The sequence below is a fragment of the Grus americana genome, chromosome 8, assembly GCF_028858705.1.
Source record: "Grus americana isolate bGruAme1 chromosome 8, bGruAme1.mat, whole genome shotgun sequence".
Lineage (NCBI taxonomy): Eukaryota > Metazoa > Chordata > Aves > Gruiformes > Gruidae > Grus > Grus americana.
Genome location: NC_072859.1, coordinates 16,241,913 through 16,261,502, shown reverse-complemented (window position 1 = coordinate 16,261,502; position 19,590 = coordinate 16,241,913). Strand labels below are relative to the sequence as shown.

At 38.2% G+C, this 19,590-nt stretch overlaps 1 protein-coding gene across 7 annotated transcripts in view; it reads left to right on the top strand.

The window, feature by feature from the left end:
* The first annotated feature begins 769 nt into the window (after positions 1 to 769).
* Positions 770 to 19,590, top strand: part of PTBP2 (polypyrimidine tract binding protein 2) — a 53,144-nt gene continuing 34,323 nt past the window's right edge. For 2 of the 7 annotated variants that reach the window (XM_054833185.1, XM_054833183.1), the window contains exons 1-3: positions 805 to 936; positions 2,569 to 2,599; positions 15,202 to 15,277. In XM_054833185.1, the coding sequence (XP_054689160.1) occupies positions 929 to 936; positions 2,569 to 2,599; positions 15,202 to 15,277 (115 nt within the window). In that variant the 5' untranslated portion in view covers positions 805 to 928. Of the gene's footprint in view, positions 937 to 1,529; positions 1,802 to 2,568; positions 2,600 to 15,201; positions 15,278 to 19,590 lie in introns of all 7 variants that reach the window. The other 5 variants (XM_054833186.1, XM_054833189.1, XM_054833184.1 and 2 more) reach the window with 5 other exon arrangements.

Sequence of the window (19,590 nt, the reverse complement as noted above, 5' to 3'; positions counted from 1 at the left end):
GCGAGCGAACAGCTGTGTGGTTGTTTTAGCTGCTGGCTGGGTTAGACCACGACAAGCAGTTTGTAGCCTGACGTGGTAGTTTAGAGAGAACCATGGCTACACCAGTTTCTGTGAAGAAACAGCCTAACTCACTGCAATAGTTAATTTGTGTGTTCATCTTAATTATTTTTTGAAATACTATTAGTGGTCAGCTATAGAGTCAATGGGTTGTTCCCTTATAAACGACCAGGTAGCTGAAGGCAGGGAGCGGTGAGGACAGGGCTCCCTGTCACGTTGGGCCCTCTGAGGGGCCGGGCCTGGCGCGGCCTCTCTCAACGTTTTCCATGGCGAGAAGGGACAGGCTCCCGGCGCTGGGAAGTGCTGGCACCAAGCGCGGGAAGCCTCTCCGCGCAACAAGTGCGGTCCGGCGGGCGAGCTCCGGCCCCGGGCGGGGCGGCAGAGACGGCCGATGGACAGAGGAGTCCCCGGAGTGGGCCTGTCCCCAGCGGCCTCGGGTGCTCTCCCGAGCAGGACCGTAAGCCGAGCTCCTCTGAGGCGACCTCTCTCCCTCGCACACACGCACGGTCTCGAAGCGGTGCGGTGGGCAGGAGAAGCGGGAGCCCCCCGCCCCACGGCGGGTCCCAGGGCTGAGGAACCCACGGCCGCCCCCGCCGCGCCCCGCTTCCCGCCGCAGGCGGGGCAGGCTCGCGCCGTCTCACGAGCCGGCTCGACCCGGACGGCTGATCGCAAAACTTCAGCGGCGCCGACGGCGCATGCCCAGGCGGCTGGCGCATGCTCTGTAGCGGCGAGGGACGAAGAGTGGAATCCGGCACTCGGCAACGTTCGGCGGTTTTCGTGCAGGCCAGGCCGCCATTTTCTCACAGCCTCCCCGTACGCGTTGACTGCGTGGCTGTCTGTCCCGCTTGTCCGCGCTTTGTCCTGCTCGGCGATGGACGGGTGAGTAATGACTGAGGCGGTGGGGCCGAAAGCACTGCCGCAGTTGTGCCGCCGGTAAGCGGTGGGACCTGTCCCGGTGCCGGGGGCTCGCTCCCCGCCGTGGCAGGCTGTCGGCAGGCGTGAGTCTTCGAGGGTGTGGGGAGCGGCCGCTGCCCCGGCGGCGGTGGGGACAGGCGGGCCTCCCTCCCGCCGCGGGACAGGTGAAGCCTGAGGCCCACTACGGGGTGGGGGAAATAGGGGGCTCAGCCTCTCCGTAGCGCGGGACCCTCGGTAGGGTGTTCCGTTTAAATTGCTGAGGGCTTTGGGCCGCCCCCTACTTAGTGTAGTGCCCGAGACGCTGCATCTCGCTGTACAGAGAGACCGCGAACAACTGCCCCCCATTTACTGTCCCCTTCGGAGCCTCCTGTCCTGTCATTTTCCCCCGCCTTTGCGTTCTCCCCCCAGCCGTGGGGTGAGGAGGGACGCTCTGTAGGGCTCGGGTTTGTTTTGGAGCTGGCTGGAGGGGAGGAGCAACATGAGCAGGAGCCAGATGTCGAGCTCTTTTGTTTTCAGAAACTGCCTAATAAGCCCTCTGGCTTCCTTCCCCTCCCCAGGTAGAAAGATGCCTTTGTGTATGCTGGAGCCTGGCTGTAAAAGCCAAAGAAGGGAAGGTTTTGAAGGAGTCAGCCGTACGGGACAGCGAGGGCCCTCGGTCCTGGCCGGGAGCTGGGGCGGGCAGTCACTGTACACAAGGCCTTCTTTCTGTTGGACCTGGAACATGAGGCTGGTGGTTGTAGCCTTCGTCCCTGTAAATACAACAGCTTCCAGCTTCCAAATTTCCTATTAAGTTGTTTACTGTGCTTCAAACAGAGAAGCAATCTCTTTGGTATGCTTTAAGCATATAACCTTTCAACTATGAGACTTTCAAAGGCTTTTTATGGTTAGCTGTGATTATAACGTTGGGAGTTACAAATCCTGTCTGAGAAGTCTTGTCATTAATGAGTATTATGTTGTGGAATGCTTTCACATATTAATGTTTTGCTTTCATTTCTTTTTGGTGTGGACTTAGGTTTCTTTTGGGATTGTGTTACACACTCTGAGTTATGATGTCACAACCTCTAAGAAAAAGCTACACCTTGACATACCTGTTGCAGAGTTTTGTATAGGTGTACCAGATTAAATTTCATATAGGTGTACCTGCCAATGCATTCCTGTTTTCAAGTTAGTTTCAAAAAATTTGTTAATTGCTTTCAGCTGTAAGAAAGCCTATGTTGCTGAACTAGCTGTCTAGTTAATAGGGGTGTGTGGGAAAAGTTCTGTACTTAAATTCTTTTACTTTCACCCTGTGATCTCATGTAGTCCAGAATCCAAAATTTCCTAAATAAATTTCCTGGCCGTGCTGCTTTGGAGTGATGTTTACCTGTTTGGACTCTTTTGGAGAAGCCTATAAGCTGGCAGAGCTCAGTGGCTTTTGTAGGTTTCTTTCATACTTCCCCTTAGTCCTGCTGTGTTCTTTGAACATATTTGCTTGATTGGGGAAGTTGTTGGCTATTTCAATTCCTTATTATTTTGGCATTGCGATACATTGAAAAGTTGGTTTTATGAGGATAAATTGGTTGACTTGTGTTCTTGTTTTTTTTTCTTTTTTTACAGCATTGTCACTGATGTTGCAGTTGGTGTGAAGGTAGGATGTACACTTAGCAAATAAGGGGGCAAATTGTTGATACAAAATGAACTACTCTGAGCATCAGTAATTGCAAGTTGTAAGATTTTAACTAGTCATTGTCAGCTGGTATTTAGTCAGCAGTATATGCTTTATTAACCAAAAATCCCTAGAGGTAAATTGGAGGCTCTACACAAAAGACTTTTCTAGGCACTGAACTGTAAACAATGGTTCTGGATTAATATAGTGGTGTCAGCTTCTTATTTTAAAGCTTAATTTTGCAGATATTTTCAAAACAACACTTTCTTATTGTTGCATGGTGACTGTAAAAGGCATGTTTTCTTCTTCCCCCCTCCCCATCCTTTTTTTCAAAACAGTTACACTGAAGTTAAAAAAGAAGTGACTATAATAGGACACAAAAATACGGGAGGTAGAATTTGTTATGTAGACAGAGAAGTGGGTGTTTGCTTTGCTTTTACTTCTTATTTCTCAAGTTCAGTTATGAATTTATCATAGTTGTTATAACAAGGAAAGATCTTCCAAATGGTTTTTAATTTACTATTTATCTCACTTTTGTATTCAGATCTGTTGCAGGAGTTAGATCAGTACTTCATAAAAGCAGACTGAGAATGAGAATGCAAACATATGTGGGACAAGGGAACTTCAGGTTATGTTAACGAATGCATGCAAGCAATTCTATTTAAGTGGTAGAAATGTAGAAGTTTTCTAGTGCATACAGTTAAGTCTCCACATTTGTCCAGGGACTTTGTAGCTATACTACGTCGCTGCCTTTTCACCTGAAGCTGATCTATGTTAACTGCTTGGTAAGCCAGGTTTTGTCTGTAAAGCTCTTTGGCTCAGATTCAGTATTGGTCCTGCTGGATTTGGACTAGTTATTATATAATACAGCTAGCCTGTAGACACAGCAGCTATTCTGTCAGATGTACCTGTATTATATTTCTGAGCAAGCTTGCTTCTGGAGGAGCTGTAAGAAGTCATTTTACAGATTCTGGACCCATCTCACTCTCTGAAGTATTTCTGTGGAGTTAATCCCAATCAGAAATACTAACTGGTATGATTGTTTCTCTGTTGCTTGGGAGGACAAAGTGTTAACTGATTAAAACTTTAGGAATGAATTTAATAGTTTGGAGGAATACCTAAGGAATTTCAAGTCTTTCAGAAGTAAACTGCCCCACATGAATAGCTTTGGGCCAAAACAATTTATAAATTACCCTCAATCATGTCTAATGAAGAAGCAATTTCAGGTAGCTCTTGTATTACTTTAACCTTAAACTGACATTCTCACTTCAGGAGAAGTAAATGGATTCAGTATCCCTTTCATTCCTGACTATGAGTGACTTAGCTCAAATTCTTACAAGATTCTTTCATTAGATATGTTGTAAGCGTGTAATGCGATTTTGGAACCATATTTTCAGATACTAGCCAGATAATGAAATAAAGACTCCAGATGACATAACTGCTTCTTTCTGTTGATTGTAGAAGTTATATTGTGAATATAATGTAAGAAAGAAGGCAAGACAAGTGTATCAGAGGTAGTGGTTAGAATAAATATGAGGAAAGGCACAGAAGTGTCAAAAAAGTGTGCTCTTTGCATTGTTAAAATGGACTTGTTCTCTGAATTTTAAAAGGAAACCATTTGTGCATGGAAGTAGTGGGAATAAATGAAAAGGATTACAGTTTTTTGAAGAAAGCTGTTAAATATGGGAGGAGTAAACTGGACTGTATTCTGAAGCTTCTGTAATTATCTCAAGATACTAATAACGGAAAATGAAATTTCTCGCTAATTGATATATGCAGTTTGGGTAGCAGTCTAATGCTAGCTTTAGTCATGTTTTGTGGAAGGCCATGTGAAACATTGGCCTTTATGTTCTCTGGTGACTGTCCATTGCTCTTGATGAACTGATGTTTTAAAGTTGAGGAATGCTTTACCTATAGGTGGTATATAAACAACGTGGAATATTCATTTGGCCTTTCCTTAGCTGTTATCTTTTCTTTGGGGTGCTTTGAGAATGTGTAGGGAGCAAGTTTTGAGTCCAAGGAGTTGCATCAGCAGTTTTAGTGCTCTTTTGACGCTGCTTTATTGTGACTGGATAGCTGCTGGAAGTGGACAGGGATTTACCTGTGTGAAGTCAATTTACGAGGGTATTTGTTTGACCTGATACTTTCTTGAGGTTTTTGTACCTACTGTATATATGCTGATCATACAGCATGTTTGTGATACATTCAATCATACTTGGAGAAAGGGATTGTGACATAGGACCGGGATTGTTACATATGATCCTTTTGTTAGGAAAACTTCCTTTATTTTATCATCATCAGTCATGTCAATACAAATTTGAAAATTACATTGTCTGTCTGGTTTCTCTCTTAAACAGAAAAGTGAACAGGTTAGTTATATTTTTAAACCCATTTGTAAAAGAGTAATAGTAGAAGTTAACTACTGTAGTCTGGGAATTGCCTTTGAATTAAAAAAGGGCTTTTGAGACTGCATGTGGGCAAGGCAAGTATAAAGTGAAAGGAATGCTTGCTTATAATGTTTTATTAACAGTTTTGTAGTCTCATAGTTACCTGCTAATGAGACTGCTAAATTTGAAGCTATTACCATTTATTTATGCTGTACGCTTTGATTTGATTTAAAACATTTTTGTTCATCAAACTGTCGAATGTTCAATCTTTATTTTATTTATGTGTTGAGTCACTGGAAATTAACACTAAAAGCTGTGGAAAACATGAAACTCAAAATGGAGGTGAAAAAAAATGACAAATACTATTTGAAAACTTGATTTACATAGAGTAAATGTGGGGATTTGCGCAACTCAAAATATGCAGTGGGAGCATGCTTCCCAGCTAAGATCTGTCAGAGGAGCAGTGTGCTTTAATTGCTGAAAGCATTAGAACACATCAAAACCCAGTCATCTTGTTAAGTACATATGAAATAATTCACATTCGATTTGGTCTGTAAGGTCTTGTCTTGCTTACCTAGAATTCATGAAGACAAGGAAGTGTCACTCCGCACACAGTTCACCCCTTATGTTACAATTTACAAAATAATACAAAAACAATGAGCTTTAGCTCTGTGTCTGATGTTATTTTGTGAACTCCCATTGTATATAAGCAGTTTGTGTGAAGTATTTTTGAATAGAACAGAGCTATATATTCCAATAATGATAGTATATTACATAGTCCATTGTTTTTTAAAATTTTCAGTTTCTTGAAGAAATTCTATACATTTTAAATGTATAGAATTTCTTCATGCATAGTTTCAAAAATTGCCATATTATATAAAAGTTTGGTTTTTTTAAAAAAAGGTACATCTCAGTTGCTCTGTTTTTATTACGTGAGATCTGTAGTCACTAAATATGAAATGGCCTGCTAGTTAGCTTCTAGTCTCAAAGTTCTCATTGCTCATTGGCTATATAGGTTTAAGTATCAGAATCTAATAACTGTAGTTGGAATTTCTGTTGTGTTCTCTTTACAGTTATGATGCTTTAATCTGGATAAGTAAACTGATTTGGCAACTTGGAATGATAGAGCCTTTTTCAGCTCTTGCAGTGAATTTGTGAAGTATATAATGTATCTTTTCTCTGGAGTAATTAATAGAATCTTCAGAGGGGTATGAAATGTGATGTAAAGAATATACATCACAGAGGTGTAGGGAATAACTTAGGTGAACTTTTGATGCATATTGAAGATGATAGTTCTCTCTTACTGTATTTCAGTGTGTGCCACTTCATACTAATGTATCATCATCTTTCTCCAGCATGGCACAAGTAGCTGTGCAGTAAATGGAGCCTGAACAATTGTGTGACTCATTTTCTGTTTGCGCATTGCACATTTCAGAATGGCTGAGGTGTACTTCTACCTGATGGGAGAAAAGAAGCAGTCGTTCCTTCATGGATTCGTTATTTGGTACATAGCATTTGGGAATTTGTGATGCTATTGACACTGCTTTGGGCTACACTGGCCAAAAACTGAGCTTCGGCTGCCAAGCGTGGACAGTGCCAGTTATACCTAGGAGGGAAAACTCATATATTCCTGTAAACATAGTTTTGTAGTGTTTAAAGATGTGGGAATGGCCTTTTTCCCCAAAAGTCAGGGCATCAGCCTTTGCAGTACAATTAAGAGGGAATTCTTGGTGTGTATTTACTTGCTTATGTTAGGGTTGGGTAGCAGATGCTAAGAAGCACTGTCCTCGTACTTTCTAATAGTTTTCCAAACAGTAATGTGTCAAAGTCCTCCTTTTTCCTGGTTGCTGAAATTTAACATGGGGGACTATAATAGTATAGGGGAAGGGCTGTAGCTAAAACCAGAAGAGGTGTGAGCTGGTGGGGGGGGTGGGGGGTAGTAGTTTTTGCTACTAATCACAGAGTTTCCTTGTGGTGGAAACAAGTAATGTGCATATATTGTGACTTTTTATTTGAACTGTATACAGTATAATGAAAATATGTGTAGAAGAAAATCAGAAATTCTAGCAAGTTGTCAGAAGATAAGTTTATGCTAAAGTTAAGAAAGGAAAAATGTATTTAAATAGCTTTTTCAGTTTCTTCTTTTTCTGAAATTATTTTGCCTTCACTGTTGTCATTCTAGATACTTAAATAAAAGGAAGGGAGTGGTAGGATAAAAAACTGTTCGACTCAGACAAATGCCATGTGATGGTCTGATTTATTGTATTTAAAATATTAGAATGATAGTTTTGAGCTATCTTTGCATGTCTAATATAATTACTAGTAGATTTCTAGTAGATTAGACAAAGTCTGCTAAGGGCAGTGATATGAGAAAAAAGGGTGGTTGTGTGTTTTAATTTTGTGTTAGCTAGGATAATGTTTTTAAATCAACTTTTGTGTTCAATAATAGCAACAGTAGACAGCAAAAAATGTGCAGAACATTCTGCAGTGAATTAAGAGTGAAGTGTGATCATGTTCAGAAGTTTAGAACTGGCATCTTGATTTGTCTTTTCAGCAGTGGTATGGGGAACATGCACCTGGTGACAAAAAATAACTTCTTACAATGAAAGGAATCTGCTCTCTTTTTAACAGTAACTTCTGTAAATTGACCCTGCTTGAAATTACTTTCATATTTATTCCCAGAACAGTCTACTCCAATGCTTTTTTCTTTGGGACTTGGGTTTCTTTTCATTAATGGTCATTCCGCCACTGTAATATACATGGAAAAATAAGGAGAGCTGAAAATGGAGAGAAAGGAAAAATGTTGAAAATCAGTTTGTGCTCTGTAGCAAGTAGGCAACAATGTAAGGAGAGCTTAGTACACCTATTTGGTATGTTTTGATGTCTGTCACTAATTGGAAAACACCTATTTTTCATTCGTAACAGAATGCCTATATTTGCATTTAATTTAGGGGATTGTAGGAAGAGAAATGTGATCACCTGCACCATCTGAAAAACATGAGCCAGTACCATAATGAAAATACCTTTTCCATTTCTTAGAGCTTTGGGCCACGTTTTCACGAGCAAATCAAGCTGCATTCCAGTTCTCTCTATCACTGTAGTACTTGTGCAACAAACGTTTGGGTAGCCACTTCACAAACCTCTCTTGGAAATGTGACCAGGATAAAGCTAAACTGACACAACAGTGAGTTTTATCTTGTTAGTTTTGTACCGAAGTGTGTGGTTGCATAAATGCTTGTAGCAATATAGAAAATTGGGGAAGACAGAATTAGGATCAAGTTGCTGGGGCCGGGGAGAAGGTAGGACTGTTGCTTTTGATGGTAGTTGACTCAAGTGAGGTTGTGGTTTTGCAAGCTGTTAACAGGACTGTGATGCTTGATTTAGGGGTTTGGAGTTTTTTATAGCTGCGAGTACATACAGCTGTATTTAGCTTCTCATAAAATCAGTTTTTCTATGAATGTGTAACGTGAATATTGAGTTACAGACAAAACAACACTAGCGCTTTATTATTGCGAAATAGAGAATCAAGTAGAAAATACCTCCCTTGTGAATCCTTTTTTGAGATGTAGAAACTGCTACTGAAAGACCAAATCTGTACATCTAGGTGCCATCGTTATCTAACCAGAAAGCTAAGAACACATCCAGGTGGTAGCTCTAGTGAGTTGTTCTCACCAATTCTAATTTACTACCAGTTATGTATGGCTGCTTGGGGTACTTTCTCTCCTGGTAAAAGTGGAGTAGAAAGTCTGAAATACTGTAATAAATTTTCTTACTTGTGTACTTCCTCCTGGATGTTTGATGCGTCAGCTGGAATTGGACTAGGCTCTGGCCTGCAGTCTTTCATTACAATTGAAAGTTTGAAGGTTTCCAAGTGAGGCTGGGTGGCATGATTTAAGTGGAAATTTGGTTCTTGACTGTTCAGTTTTCTGATTTAATAGTCCGTTTTGATCTTCAGATGCTTTGAGAAATGTAGCTCATTTCCACATTGTATGTTGAGAACCTGGAGGCTTTTCAGAGGAATTGAGACTTGTCTCAGTCTTAAAGACTTTTCAGATTCCCTTGATCGCATGCTCTCAATTTCTACAAACTGTGTGTTTTCATAAATTGGGTACATGGCATATACCATGCACGTAGTTGCAAGAAAAAAGACTAAAAGCTTAATTTTCTCCTAGATCCTTCCTTACTGAAAAAATATGAGTGTAAAAATGGTGAAGTTAGTTGTTAGGATACATAAACAGTATATGGTTGGCTAAGGACTGCATGAAAAAGAATTGAAGTGGGGAAAAAAGAGAATACAGAGAATGAGTATGAAAAGGTAGTCATATTGTATGCAGCTAACTTCGTACTGAACTTAAAAGCAAGTAATAAGTGAGTTATTAAGCAGCCATGTAATTCATGGCCTTATTTGATAAGATTTCATGCTAATATAGTTTAAATAGTGTAGTCTTAAAAAAAGTTGACATAGATGTACTCCTTGTATGTAAGGTTCTGATGAAGTGATAGAAGTGATAACAAGCTTATAGTTTAAACTGTATGCTTTGTAAAAAACCTATGAACCTGCATGGAATTTCTTTTGGGTTGTTTATTTGGACGTGGCTTGTCTATTTGGACTTGGCTTGTCCTGTCCTGACTGAGTCTTCTGTGATCCTATACATATGAGAGGCGTAACAGTCTATTAATTAGGTAATTTGGATTATGTGTTTTGACAGTAGTGCATATAGTCAGAGCACAAGGCAGGTCAAGCATTTCTTCACTAAAGAGTATATGAGGTTTCATTAAAAATGTATCCTGTTAAAAATGAAGCATTCATTAAATTATGATCCATTGCATGTAAACTGAATGAAGTTTATAAATGCTGTGTTTGGGGATTTAAAGCTTGTTGTTTAAAGATGTTTCCAACATCCAGTCCCCAAAGTTAATTCAGACATTGAATATTGAAGAAGTGTGTTTACAAGTGTGTATCTATTAAGAGGGGAATGTTTGCTGTCTAGTTTGGAATTCTCACATGCTTTTATTCCTCTCCCATACCGTCAGGTTTCTGGCTTTTTCTTTTAAATTGTTCCCAGATGTTGTTAGAAACGAAGTGTTTTACAATGCTCTTAGATTTCTTTAAATCATGAAATCTGTCTCCTGGCTTGTCATACCCCTTGGGAAATTCATGCCTGTAGGCTGTGAATGACTGTGGTAAATGTGCAGTGCAGCTAAAGTTATCCTTTTCTCTTTCATCTAGGGGAGGAGGGGGGATAGAGGGAAGTGGTGGGGGCAAAAGCATCCTGTTCTTGAGAGAGGTTCATAATATCAGCAAATTCGAATACCGCAAATGAGAGAATTTATCAGAAAATGTATTTTTCAGTATCTTTGAGTGTATACTTTATCTTTTCTAGTGGGAATTTAATAAATTATTTTAGATGATGCTGTTGACTTTTTTAACAAAGTGCAGTTTTGCCATTTGTTTACTGTTTCTAGTGTTTTTGTAGTGTTGTGCATCTACACATGCTTCTAGTAAGCCTTTTGTGATACACTCAATACATTATGGTAGGTTCAGCCATAACTTAGGATCAGAGTCTCCATTGGGAAAAGAGGTGATAATGTTTCTCTTTCATAAACAGTTGTCAAAAAGTACTTTGCTTAAAAGACTAAACCTCTTTGGTAACTCTCAAGCCAAAGTTGTTACTCTTGATTTTTTATTTATTTATTTATTTTTACCTTGGATGTAATAAAATCTGAGGAATGTTTGAAATATTTAAAGCCCTGACTGGAATGTGAGGAAAATAGCTGACAAAGACTTCTACCAAGACTTCTAAATAGTGTATTTTTGGTAAGCCTGGAAGGATAGTATGACTGTAATGACTTCCTGAAATTACATAGCTACTTAATATAACCTGTGATAGTATGAAGCTTTATAGTAGTCTGTTATGGGGAGGAGAAAAAATCTGAAATCCTGCTATGTAAATCCAGCTTGTGTAGTGAGGGATTTTGAGTTAGCTATGACTGTTAAAGTAAGGAGCTGGGAGATTAATTTGCTAAGCTAGGGGCTTTTTATTTCTCGTTGTATAATTGATTTTGTAAACTGTAGAAGAGTATGTACAATAAGTGTATTCACTTACAGAAATTAACTGAAATATCAAAGTGGTATCTTCAATTTACAGTTTATAAATTTTTTTCTATGCATAATTTTTAAGTTTCTCTGAAATAGGTATTAAAAATCTGAGCTTCATCTTTTCTGAATGTGATCTGACATGTGAGTTTTACATAATTCCATTGGTTGAGTAAACCATAAGTGAACGTGGTGTTTTCACACCATGGATGGCAATGTCCTTATAGGGGCAAGGGTGTAATAACATGGCCTTCATTGAAAGGACACTGTTGGCTTTCCGATGAGTTTAAGGTTCACTCACTGCAAGAAGTTAGTTTGGCAATTCCCTTGTTTATTTTGTATAGTAGTATTTTGGCAGATGCTGGTTTCATGAAGAAATGTTCTAGATATCTCTGATCTGGATCGTTAGTGGTTTAGCTTTTATGGAGATTAATGTAGATTAATGTTCTTCTTGACATTGGTAGGAATAGAAATAGGCATTGAAAACTTGTGCTGTTGAGGACTAGCTGTCAGAAGATGACCTATTAATAGTATAATAGCAGTTTGTACTTCTTTTGTCCTTCATGATCTCCTTCCCTCATGCTAAAATGGATATTCAGTCTCTACCATGTTGCTATTATAGGAACTTTTCTTTGCGGTCTATGACAGAATAAAAATCATTGTGGTGTTTTTTGTTTGTTACTTTAACTTAGATTTGGACATTTCTGTGATCTGTGTGTTTGTGATCTTCAGTCTTGTTATACAATCTCAAACTTGCTTTGATTCTTTAGAACACAGCAGTTTGCAGAGATGGAGAAAAGAGTTAAGTGAACATTGCTCTTGGATCTTCTATTCTTAATTGAATCTGATTCGCTATGTTCTTCAAAGATCTGAGCTTGGTTTCCTTATCTCTGAAACACTTGATAGAATTTACCTAAATTAGTTTAAAGGTTCCTTTGCTTTGCATGATTTGACTAGCAGGACTGGTGTACTTGACAATAACACTAGCAAATGTTCAAGATACTTGGGAAATGGGTTGTAATTCTGAAATTTGTGTGTGAGTGGATTGATGAAGAGCTTTGCCGTTGGAGCAAGACGCCAGTCCTTTTTGGCCTAGCACCCTCTAAAAGAAGATGCACATAAAACCAAAGCCAAGCACCCCAAACCACAAATTGAATAAGCTCTTATCTCTACTGAATAAATGTAAGTAAAATCAGTATTTTTGTTTATGCTGTAATTCAGAAGGTGCTTTTGTCGCATAGTAGTGCTGGTCTATGTAAGAGTACACATTGGCTTACTTGAAATGCTTATATTAAATTGCTTTAGTAGACAACTGTCATCTTTAGAGAATCCTTTTGAAGTAAGTAATAATTTCCAGGTAGTTACTGCTTTTGATTTTGTAATTTAACCTCTTTGTGTCTAAGTACATCATATGTCTTTTGCTGCATAGCTGATTTTAAAGTTACATGTTGAATTAAGTGCAGAGGTGTCTAGGCTGCTTAAGGACTGATAAGGAAGAATAACCATGTATATCTGATAAGGTGATTACTCACATGGTAAGAGATACCTTTGTCTTTTACCAAAAGCTTGGCAGGTATGTATGGGAGTGAGTTAGCAGAGATTTGCTATATGTTTGTGATTTCATAGTGAACTAGAAGAACGTTCCACATGCAAACCTGTATGTCTGAATCAGACTTGTGAACACTGATTTGTGAGAATAAAACAAATGTTGTAGAATTTGATACATACCAATACAAGGAATTCAAACTTGTTCTTCTGAAGCAAAACTGTTAAAACTTTTAAGTGTAATGACACAATCTTGTGATTGACTCTGAATGTATTTATGAAATGCAAAAACGGTATGTTTCAAAATGCAGAGAACACTAACTGTTCATGAAACACAAATACAGTAACTGAATATCCACTCTATTGAGTAATTTGTGCTCCTAGATTTTTCTGCTATGGATTAAGAAATTAGCAGCTTTTTGAAAGCCTGATTTACTAGGAACGAGCAGTTGCTGATGTAGGTAACTTTTTGACGCTTAAGACAACTCAAATTTGAGATACTTCAGGATTATAAAGTTCCTGCAGATTTTGGAAAGAGCATTCATTTGGTACTAGGGATGCTTCAGCTGTTTATGTAGTAACTGCTGTACCATTGCAAATTAATGCCTGGCATATTAAGGAAAACAAACATTGCTGCTGAACTATCTTGAAATGCCTGACTACAAACTGATACAGTCTCTGCTGCTGCCTCTGCCTATTCACAGTTGAGCTGTCCACGCTACAGACAAGGGCTTCCAAGCAAGGCTAGGTGGATAGCTGTGAGCAGAAATAACTGCAGTCATCACTGAGTGAGCTAATACTGCTAGTAATATTGAACTTTGCAATATTTTACCCAAGTAAATATTGTGTTAGAAAAACAAAACATTACAGAGAAAGAAGGAATGTTTATATTTCAACTTATACTGAGTGCTTGTGTTAGTGTATTATATTTACGCTAGAAAGCAATGTAGTTTGAATAACAGTTTCCATAACTTCTCTAACTTGTTGCTCAGTTTTGTCCAGCTAAATTTTTCATCAGTTATATCTGATTAGAGATCTGTTGTTACATTGAGAAGCACAAGAAGTGATCCTTCTCATGGTCCTACTTATTCTTGGTATTAGGCATTAGTCAATTTTAAAGGAAATCTGTTGTTGATTTGATAGCAGTCAACAAAGCTGTGCCTATGTACCCTTAAGAGCTTAGAGTATTCAGTAGACTGTATAAAGATTCTTCAGAGCTGATGTTGAAAACTAGGTAAACTTTAATGGCTCTTCGTGTGCATATACGTATATACTATTTTTAAGAGCTTCTGGATTTCAGGTGTGGATTAAACAAACTTTATCATACTGTTCTGTGTGTGGATACACATACAGTGCACTGTGATAAAATGGTAAAGGTTTGCTTTTTATGCATCTTGCAACAATGGTGCCTAGAAGGGTGATATCCTCAGGTTAAGGTAGTATGCAGTATTGAGGTGCCCTATAAAATATATTCACTAACTGTTCTTGAGATTCTATTACAGTGTCCACAACAGAATTTAAAATACTTGTTTTTATAAAGATGGGTAGTAACTGTTTTCTTTCTTAATTTTCATTTTAGCAGTGGCCTGGATTAGTGTTAATGGTGCTGGTGAAATACTTTTGAAATGGGGAAAAAACCAATAAGAAATTAAAGATAATCTTCAAAGAATGTCAGCTTTATTCCCTTTTAAAAACATTTTAAATGAAAGATCACTGGAATATTTGGGGTTTTTTTGAGAGATGAAGTCTTGGGGGATGGAGGGAGTTGGAGGGTAAAAGAAGAAAAAAAAAAGCATGAAAAGAAGCAAAAGCCTCTTCACCTATGTCAGATGCCCATCTTGAAAATAATTCGAGAGGAAAAGATTATCTTGCACATTTTCATTATAAACCCTCCTCTGATTTTTGCAGCGCACTTTTGAGTCATCTTCAAAAAGACCATTTAATTTATATTTGTCATTTTTTAAGAATTACAATAAAGATGTAATTCCCTGCCCTGAGTTGTGTTTTGCAGGACAGATGGATGTCCCCAAAAAAGAAAATTGATCATTTCCTATGATGACAAGTCTTTTTTTTTTTTTTTTTTAAATAAGGGAGTTAAAATTGAGCTAAGCTTCATATTTCTATTTGTATAGATTCCCCTTGCAGTTTCAGCTAGATATAAGAATTTAATATATATGTATATTAAAATAAGTTAATTTAAATGTTATTGAAATAGACTAAATATAATTATAATAGTATCTTAATTTGAAATGCTGGACAAAATTATTGTTCAGCAGTTCTCATTGTGTGTGGAGGTGGCTACGTTTCAGTGGTGGGTGAAACAACTGTGCTTAAGCTGCTCTTATTTCAAGGATTTCCATGTAAATATACTGCTTTACTTAGGCTTTAAGTTGTTGCACTTATCTGAAAAGAGGAAGTCTGCCAAATCTGAACAGGTTTGGTTATGCTTTCTTAAGTTCTAAAGGTTTTCCCTGTCAAACTGAGATTTTTAATATCATCTTTAAAAATCACAAAATAGAGGAAAAAAAAATCTCTTACTGTCTCTTTCTTTTTAGAGAGGATCTGACGAACTTCTTTCAGGCAGTGTACTCAATAGCCCGAACTCTAACATGAGCAGCATGGTAGTTACTGGTAAGTGATGCCCTTTCAAAGGAGAAATCTATCATTTATATTTGGACTCATTTCCTGTTTACAAGGGGAGAACACTGAAATGAGAATCCGTTGTGTTATAGAGGGATAAACTGTTGGAATGCATTAGACTGTAGTGACCTTGTATATACTCACAAACCTTGGGTATCCGAGAATAATCCCATAAAACAAAAGGCAACTTTCAGATGTCTGTATGCTAAATTGTTGGTGGGTAACGAGATGAAAAATTACACTCATCTTCTACAGCTAGCTGCCTTCACAGTAAGGAATCACAGCTACCAAGCAAAGGTAAACAGGTTAACAACTCCTGTATGAATGACATCAGCTTTTTCCACACATAGACATCTGCAAGTGTGGGCATTACAAAGAAGAACACTGCCAGTTTCATAATATAGTATGGATTCAGGAAAACAGAGTTTTGCTCTGTTCTGGTGTAGACTGCTAAAGCAGGAAACTTCACTTTTTGCTACTTCAGTCTGAGATTGCAGCTGTGGAATCTCAGAATGTCAGTGCAAAGTGAGCATGGTTGTTCTTTAATCAAATTTCTGGTGATGCTAGATAGAAAGGCTTTTCATGAATTGGCACATACTAAAATGCCTTCTATTGCAGTTAACGCTTCTGTATGTTGAATGTGCATTGAGTTCCCTTGGAGGGCTCACTTCAGAGGTCTTGCTTTTTCTCCCTTCCCCTTCCCCCCCCGCCCCCTTGCATTTTTTTCTTTCCTCAGAGATGTGGAGGAATTGGTTTATGGCATCACAGTGTTGCTGGGCTTTCCAAATAGTTGCCTGGTTCACTACTTTAATGTGCTTGATGAATTTTTCCATATTTATGTGCTGAGCAGTATAGTGGCTGATATTAGTCACAGACTCTTTCCTTTTATTCTAGTAATACAGATTGGGATTCAGGGTGGAATTTCATGTTATGTTTAGAGTGCTGTGGTAGCAGCTGTTGCCAGAATGGGTAGTTCTATGCTTTCTCTTCCTAAGTCCCTTGCACAAGCAGGAAAAAAAACCCAACAACTCCCCATCTTTTTGCTCCACTCTTTATGTTGGACTGCTCGTACACTTGCAGAATAAGCTAGTCCAGCATTAAACTGTACTGCCAAAAAGTGTAGTTTTCTGTTGGAGCAGCTTACTGCTCAGTCATGTGGCTACACAGTTGCTAGATCCAGTGCAACATGGGGTGGAGGAATGTGGCAGCAGAAGACAGGACAACCGCTTCTATTGGCAGTTCTACAAGCAAAGGTGAGGACATGATACTTCTTCGGAACAGATAAAAAAAAAAATGCAGTGTAGTGCATTCATAGCCATTTTAGAACCCCAGAAGATTTGTTTGTCTCCCCTGCTGCTTCTTTCTTCTGGTTCCAAAAGACGTCCCTCCTCTTGTTTTCATTTGCTTGACCTCCTCTGCAGTTCTGGATATTAGCACTTCAGCAGTTTGCTTTACTTAAAGGAGAAACTAGAATGAAAAGGAGTTTGGGTTGTGTGTGTGAGGATTTGGATTTGGGTAGTGGGAGGAATAGGGAGAGCACCATTACCAGGACTAAGTCCTGAATATTACCAAAGTTTCCATATATTTTCAGAGAAACTTTTAGTTCAGGAGAACTTAATGCAAGTTAATTTATCAGAGGGGAAAAAAAATTAAAAGCTAAAGGGGAAAAAACCTGAAATAAGAATTACTGTAATTTTTCTTCTGAAAACTCAAAATTATAGAAGCTTTTAAAGTTCTTAAAATGAAAAAGAGTGCTTTCTTTCCATTAGGTGGACTTGGGAGTTTGATGTATTTAACGAATACAGATTCTCTTCCTCACCTTGTTTTTGTTTCCCTGCCTTTTAAGGTGATTTAGGGTGGTTTGGTTTTTCTTGTTTTGTTTTGGGGTTTTTGTTATCAAAATAAGCCTTTTTGTTAGCAAATAAGCATTTGTGAAAGAGTTTTCAAATTAATTGTTTCTTTACATTTTATACAAGTAAGACCTCTTGATATGTCTGTAGGCATCCAGAACCATAAATGACTTCTCAGAAACGGTCTTGGTAACAAACAACAGTGGTCTGAGTAATGGCCTGATTCCTGTAGTATCAGTTGCCTGTTATAAAAGTTTTCATATTAATTGTGTAATATATATGGGAGATCAGTGGAAAAATAATCCCAAACAAAAAAAAAACCCCAATCTGAATGCAGTATTATAATTCAAGCCATTCTCTATAGAGGTCAGTGGGAAGGGGACTAGTTTGATTTGGGGTTTTTTGTTTGTTTTCATGCAATTTCTTGGGATTGTGTTCAAATTTCTATTCTGCCTGCCTGCCTTTGTTAAATAGCATTAAAAAAACCAACCCCGTAGAGTAGGCTAAATCCACAGTTCAGTGTTATTTCTGAATATATCTTCCCATAGCTGTCTTGTTTATTGTGAGCCTGGAAGTACTTTTTCCATCCAGACTTGCAGAGTTTATAGCTTCAGATCGTAGACTCGAAGGTACTTAGATCTGAAACGGAAACCCGTATGTTAATTTTTCAGTACCCATCTCCTGAAGCCAGATGAGTTCAAGTATTTGTTGTGTCCAAATTAATGTCCTCCTTTTGCTTCAGTTCTGTTGTTAATTTTCTCTTCAGAAGAATTTAAAACTTCCGTGAACGTATTTTTTTTTTTATTATTTTTGTTGTAGCCATGGCGTGGTAGCAATGAATCTACAGATTCTCTTAAACCCTAGAAAATCTGAAATCATTAAGTTCTCTAGAAGGAGACACGTTGTAGCAATCAGCCTACTCTAACTCTTAAAACTAACACTCATTCTTGCCCTTTCATTCTTAGAGTTTGGAAGTGTCATGATTTTATGAGACCTGGTCATTGTTTTCTGTAGTACAAAGAAACCTATTCTGGTTTTGACCTTGATATTTTCAACATCTGATGCCATCGTATTTTTCCAAATAGATACGTAGATGAACAGAAGAAAGAGATGGTTTGTCTTTGTAAGACTGTGTGCCTTATTGGTAAAAGTATACACAATCAAAAAACCAGTTGTCACTATCAGTGCCCTAGCAGGCCTAAACTTAGAGCAAAAAGTTATGAATCCAGCCTCATTTCTTTCTAAATCTCTGCTATAGAAATATTAATCTAAACCAAATTGCCTAAGCTGTCAAAAAAATGACCTTTTCATGGAAATTTGGTGGTTTTGGTAGAACTGGGGGCTGTGTCTTTAGGGGTAAGACCAAAGATGAGGTTTTTAAAAGTGATCATCCTACCTTTTTATTGCGTAACAATTCCATTAGGTTTTTCTTTTTTATTCAGCTGCCATTCAGTTAGAATACTGTAGTACTTTAATGCTTTTATGAATACTCTTGGTCTAATTGTCTTTCTTAGGAAAAGACATGAAAGATGCATGCTTTCTCTGCCCTACAGGGAGTCTTCCATATGAATCCCTCCCTATTTTTCCATGAAAAAAACTCGCAAAATTGTCAGACATTTGGTTTGCATTTTTACTGATTATTTGAACTACTGGTAATTTCATAAATAATACGGAATAAAGGAAAATGCGTGCATGTTGGACTGTTGTCCAGGGGACATTGCTCAAAATACAAGGCCTGATCCTTCAGCATTTTGTAAACAGCTTTGTCATCAGTATCCATCTTCAGGTCTGTATAGATGAAAGGAAATTGACAGTGTGTTATATTAACATTTGCTATGTCAGGTTACTATCTGAAGTACTTGGTGTGTCTTTTGTAAAAGAACAGCCTTAAAAGAAAGTTAGACTTGGATAATTGAGGATGACTTCCATGTAAATTATTTTACCGCTTAATTCTGAACCCTTGTATTTTTTGTTTTGGATGTCATTGGATTACTGTCCTTATTGTTATGGAATTTCATTTCAGTTAAGCATTTATATTTAGATATACAAGATTGTTTTCCTGAATTAGTTTGAGTAGTATGGCAGAACATAATTCTGTAAGCATTGAGGGAAGAATCCCATCTACTAGAAAGGGAAGACAGCTTGTAAGGTTCCAGGTCAGCATATATTTAGGCTTTTCTAAGATGTTCTCCTTTTGATGTTAGATGTTTAAGTTTCTGACCTTTTAGTACCAGCTGACATTGATATGTTGAAGTTGCATTGTCAGAACCACAGGCCTTTCATTACTGCTTGAAGTGCTACTAGTGTTTTCCTTCAGCTTTTCTGAAAATATTGTCAAAGTCCATTCTCGTTTTCTATCATAATCTTGCTTGGTTCTGATCTCTTTGGAGAGCGTAACCCTCTCAAAGATCTGTGAATTCATTTTTTTTGTGTTGATGCACAGCAGACAATGAC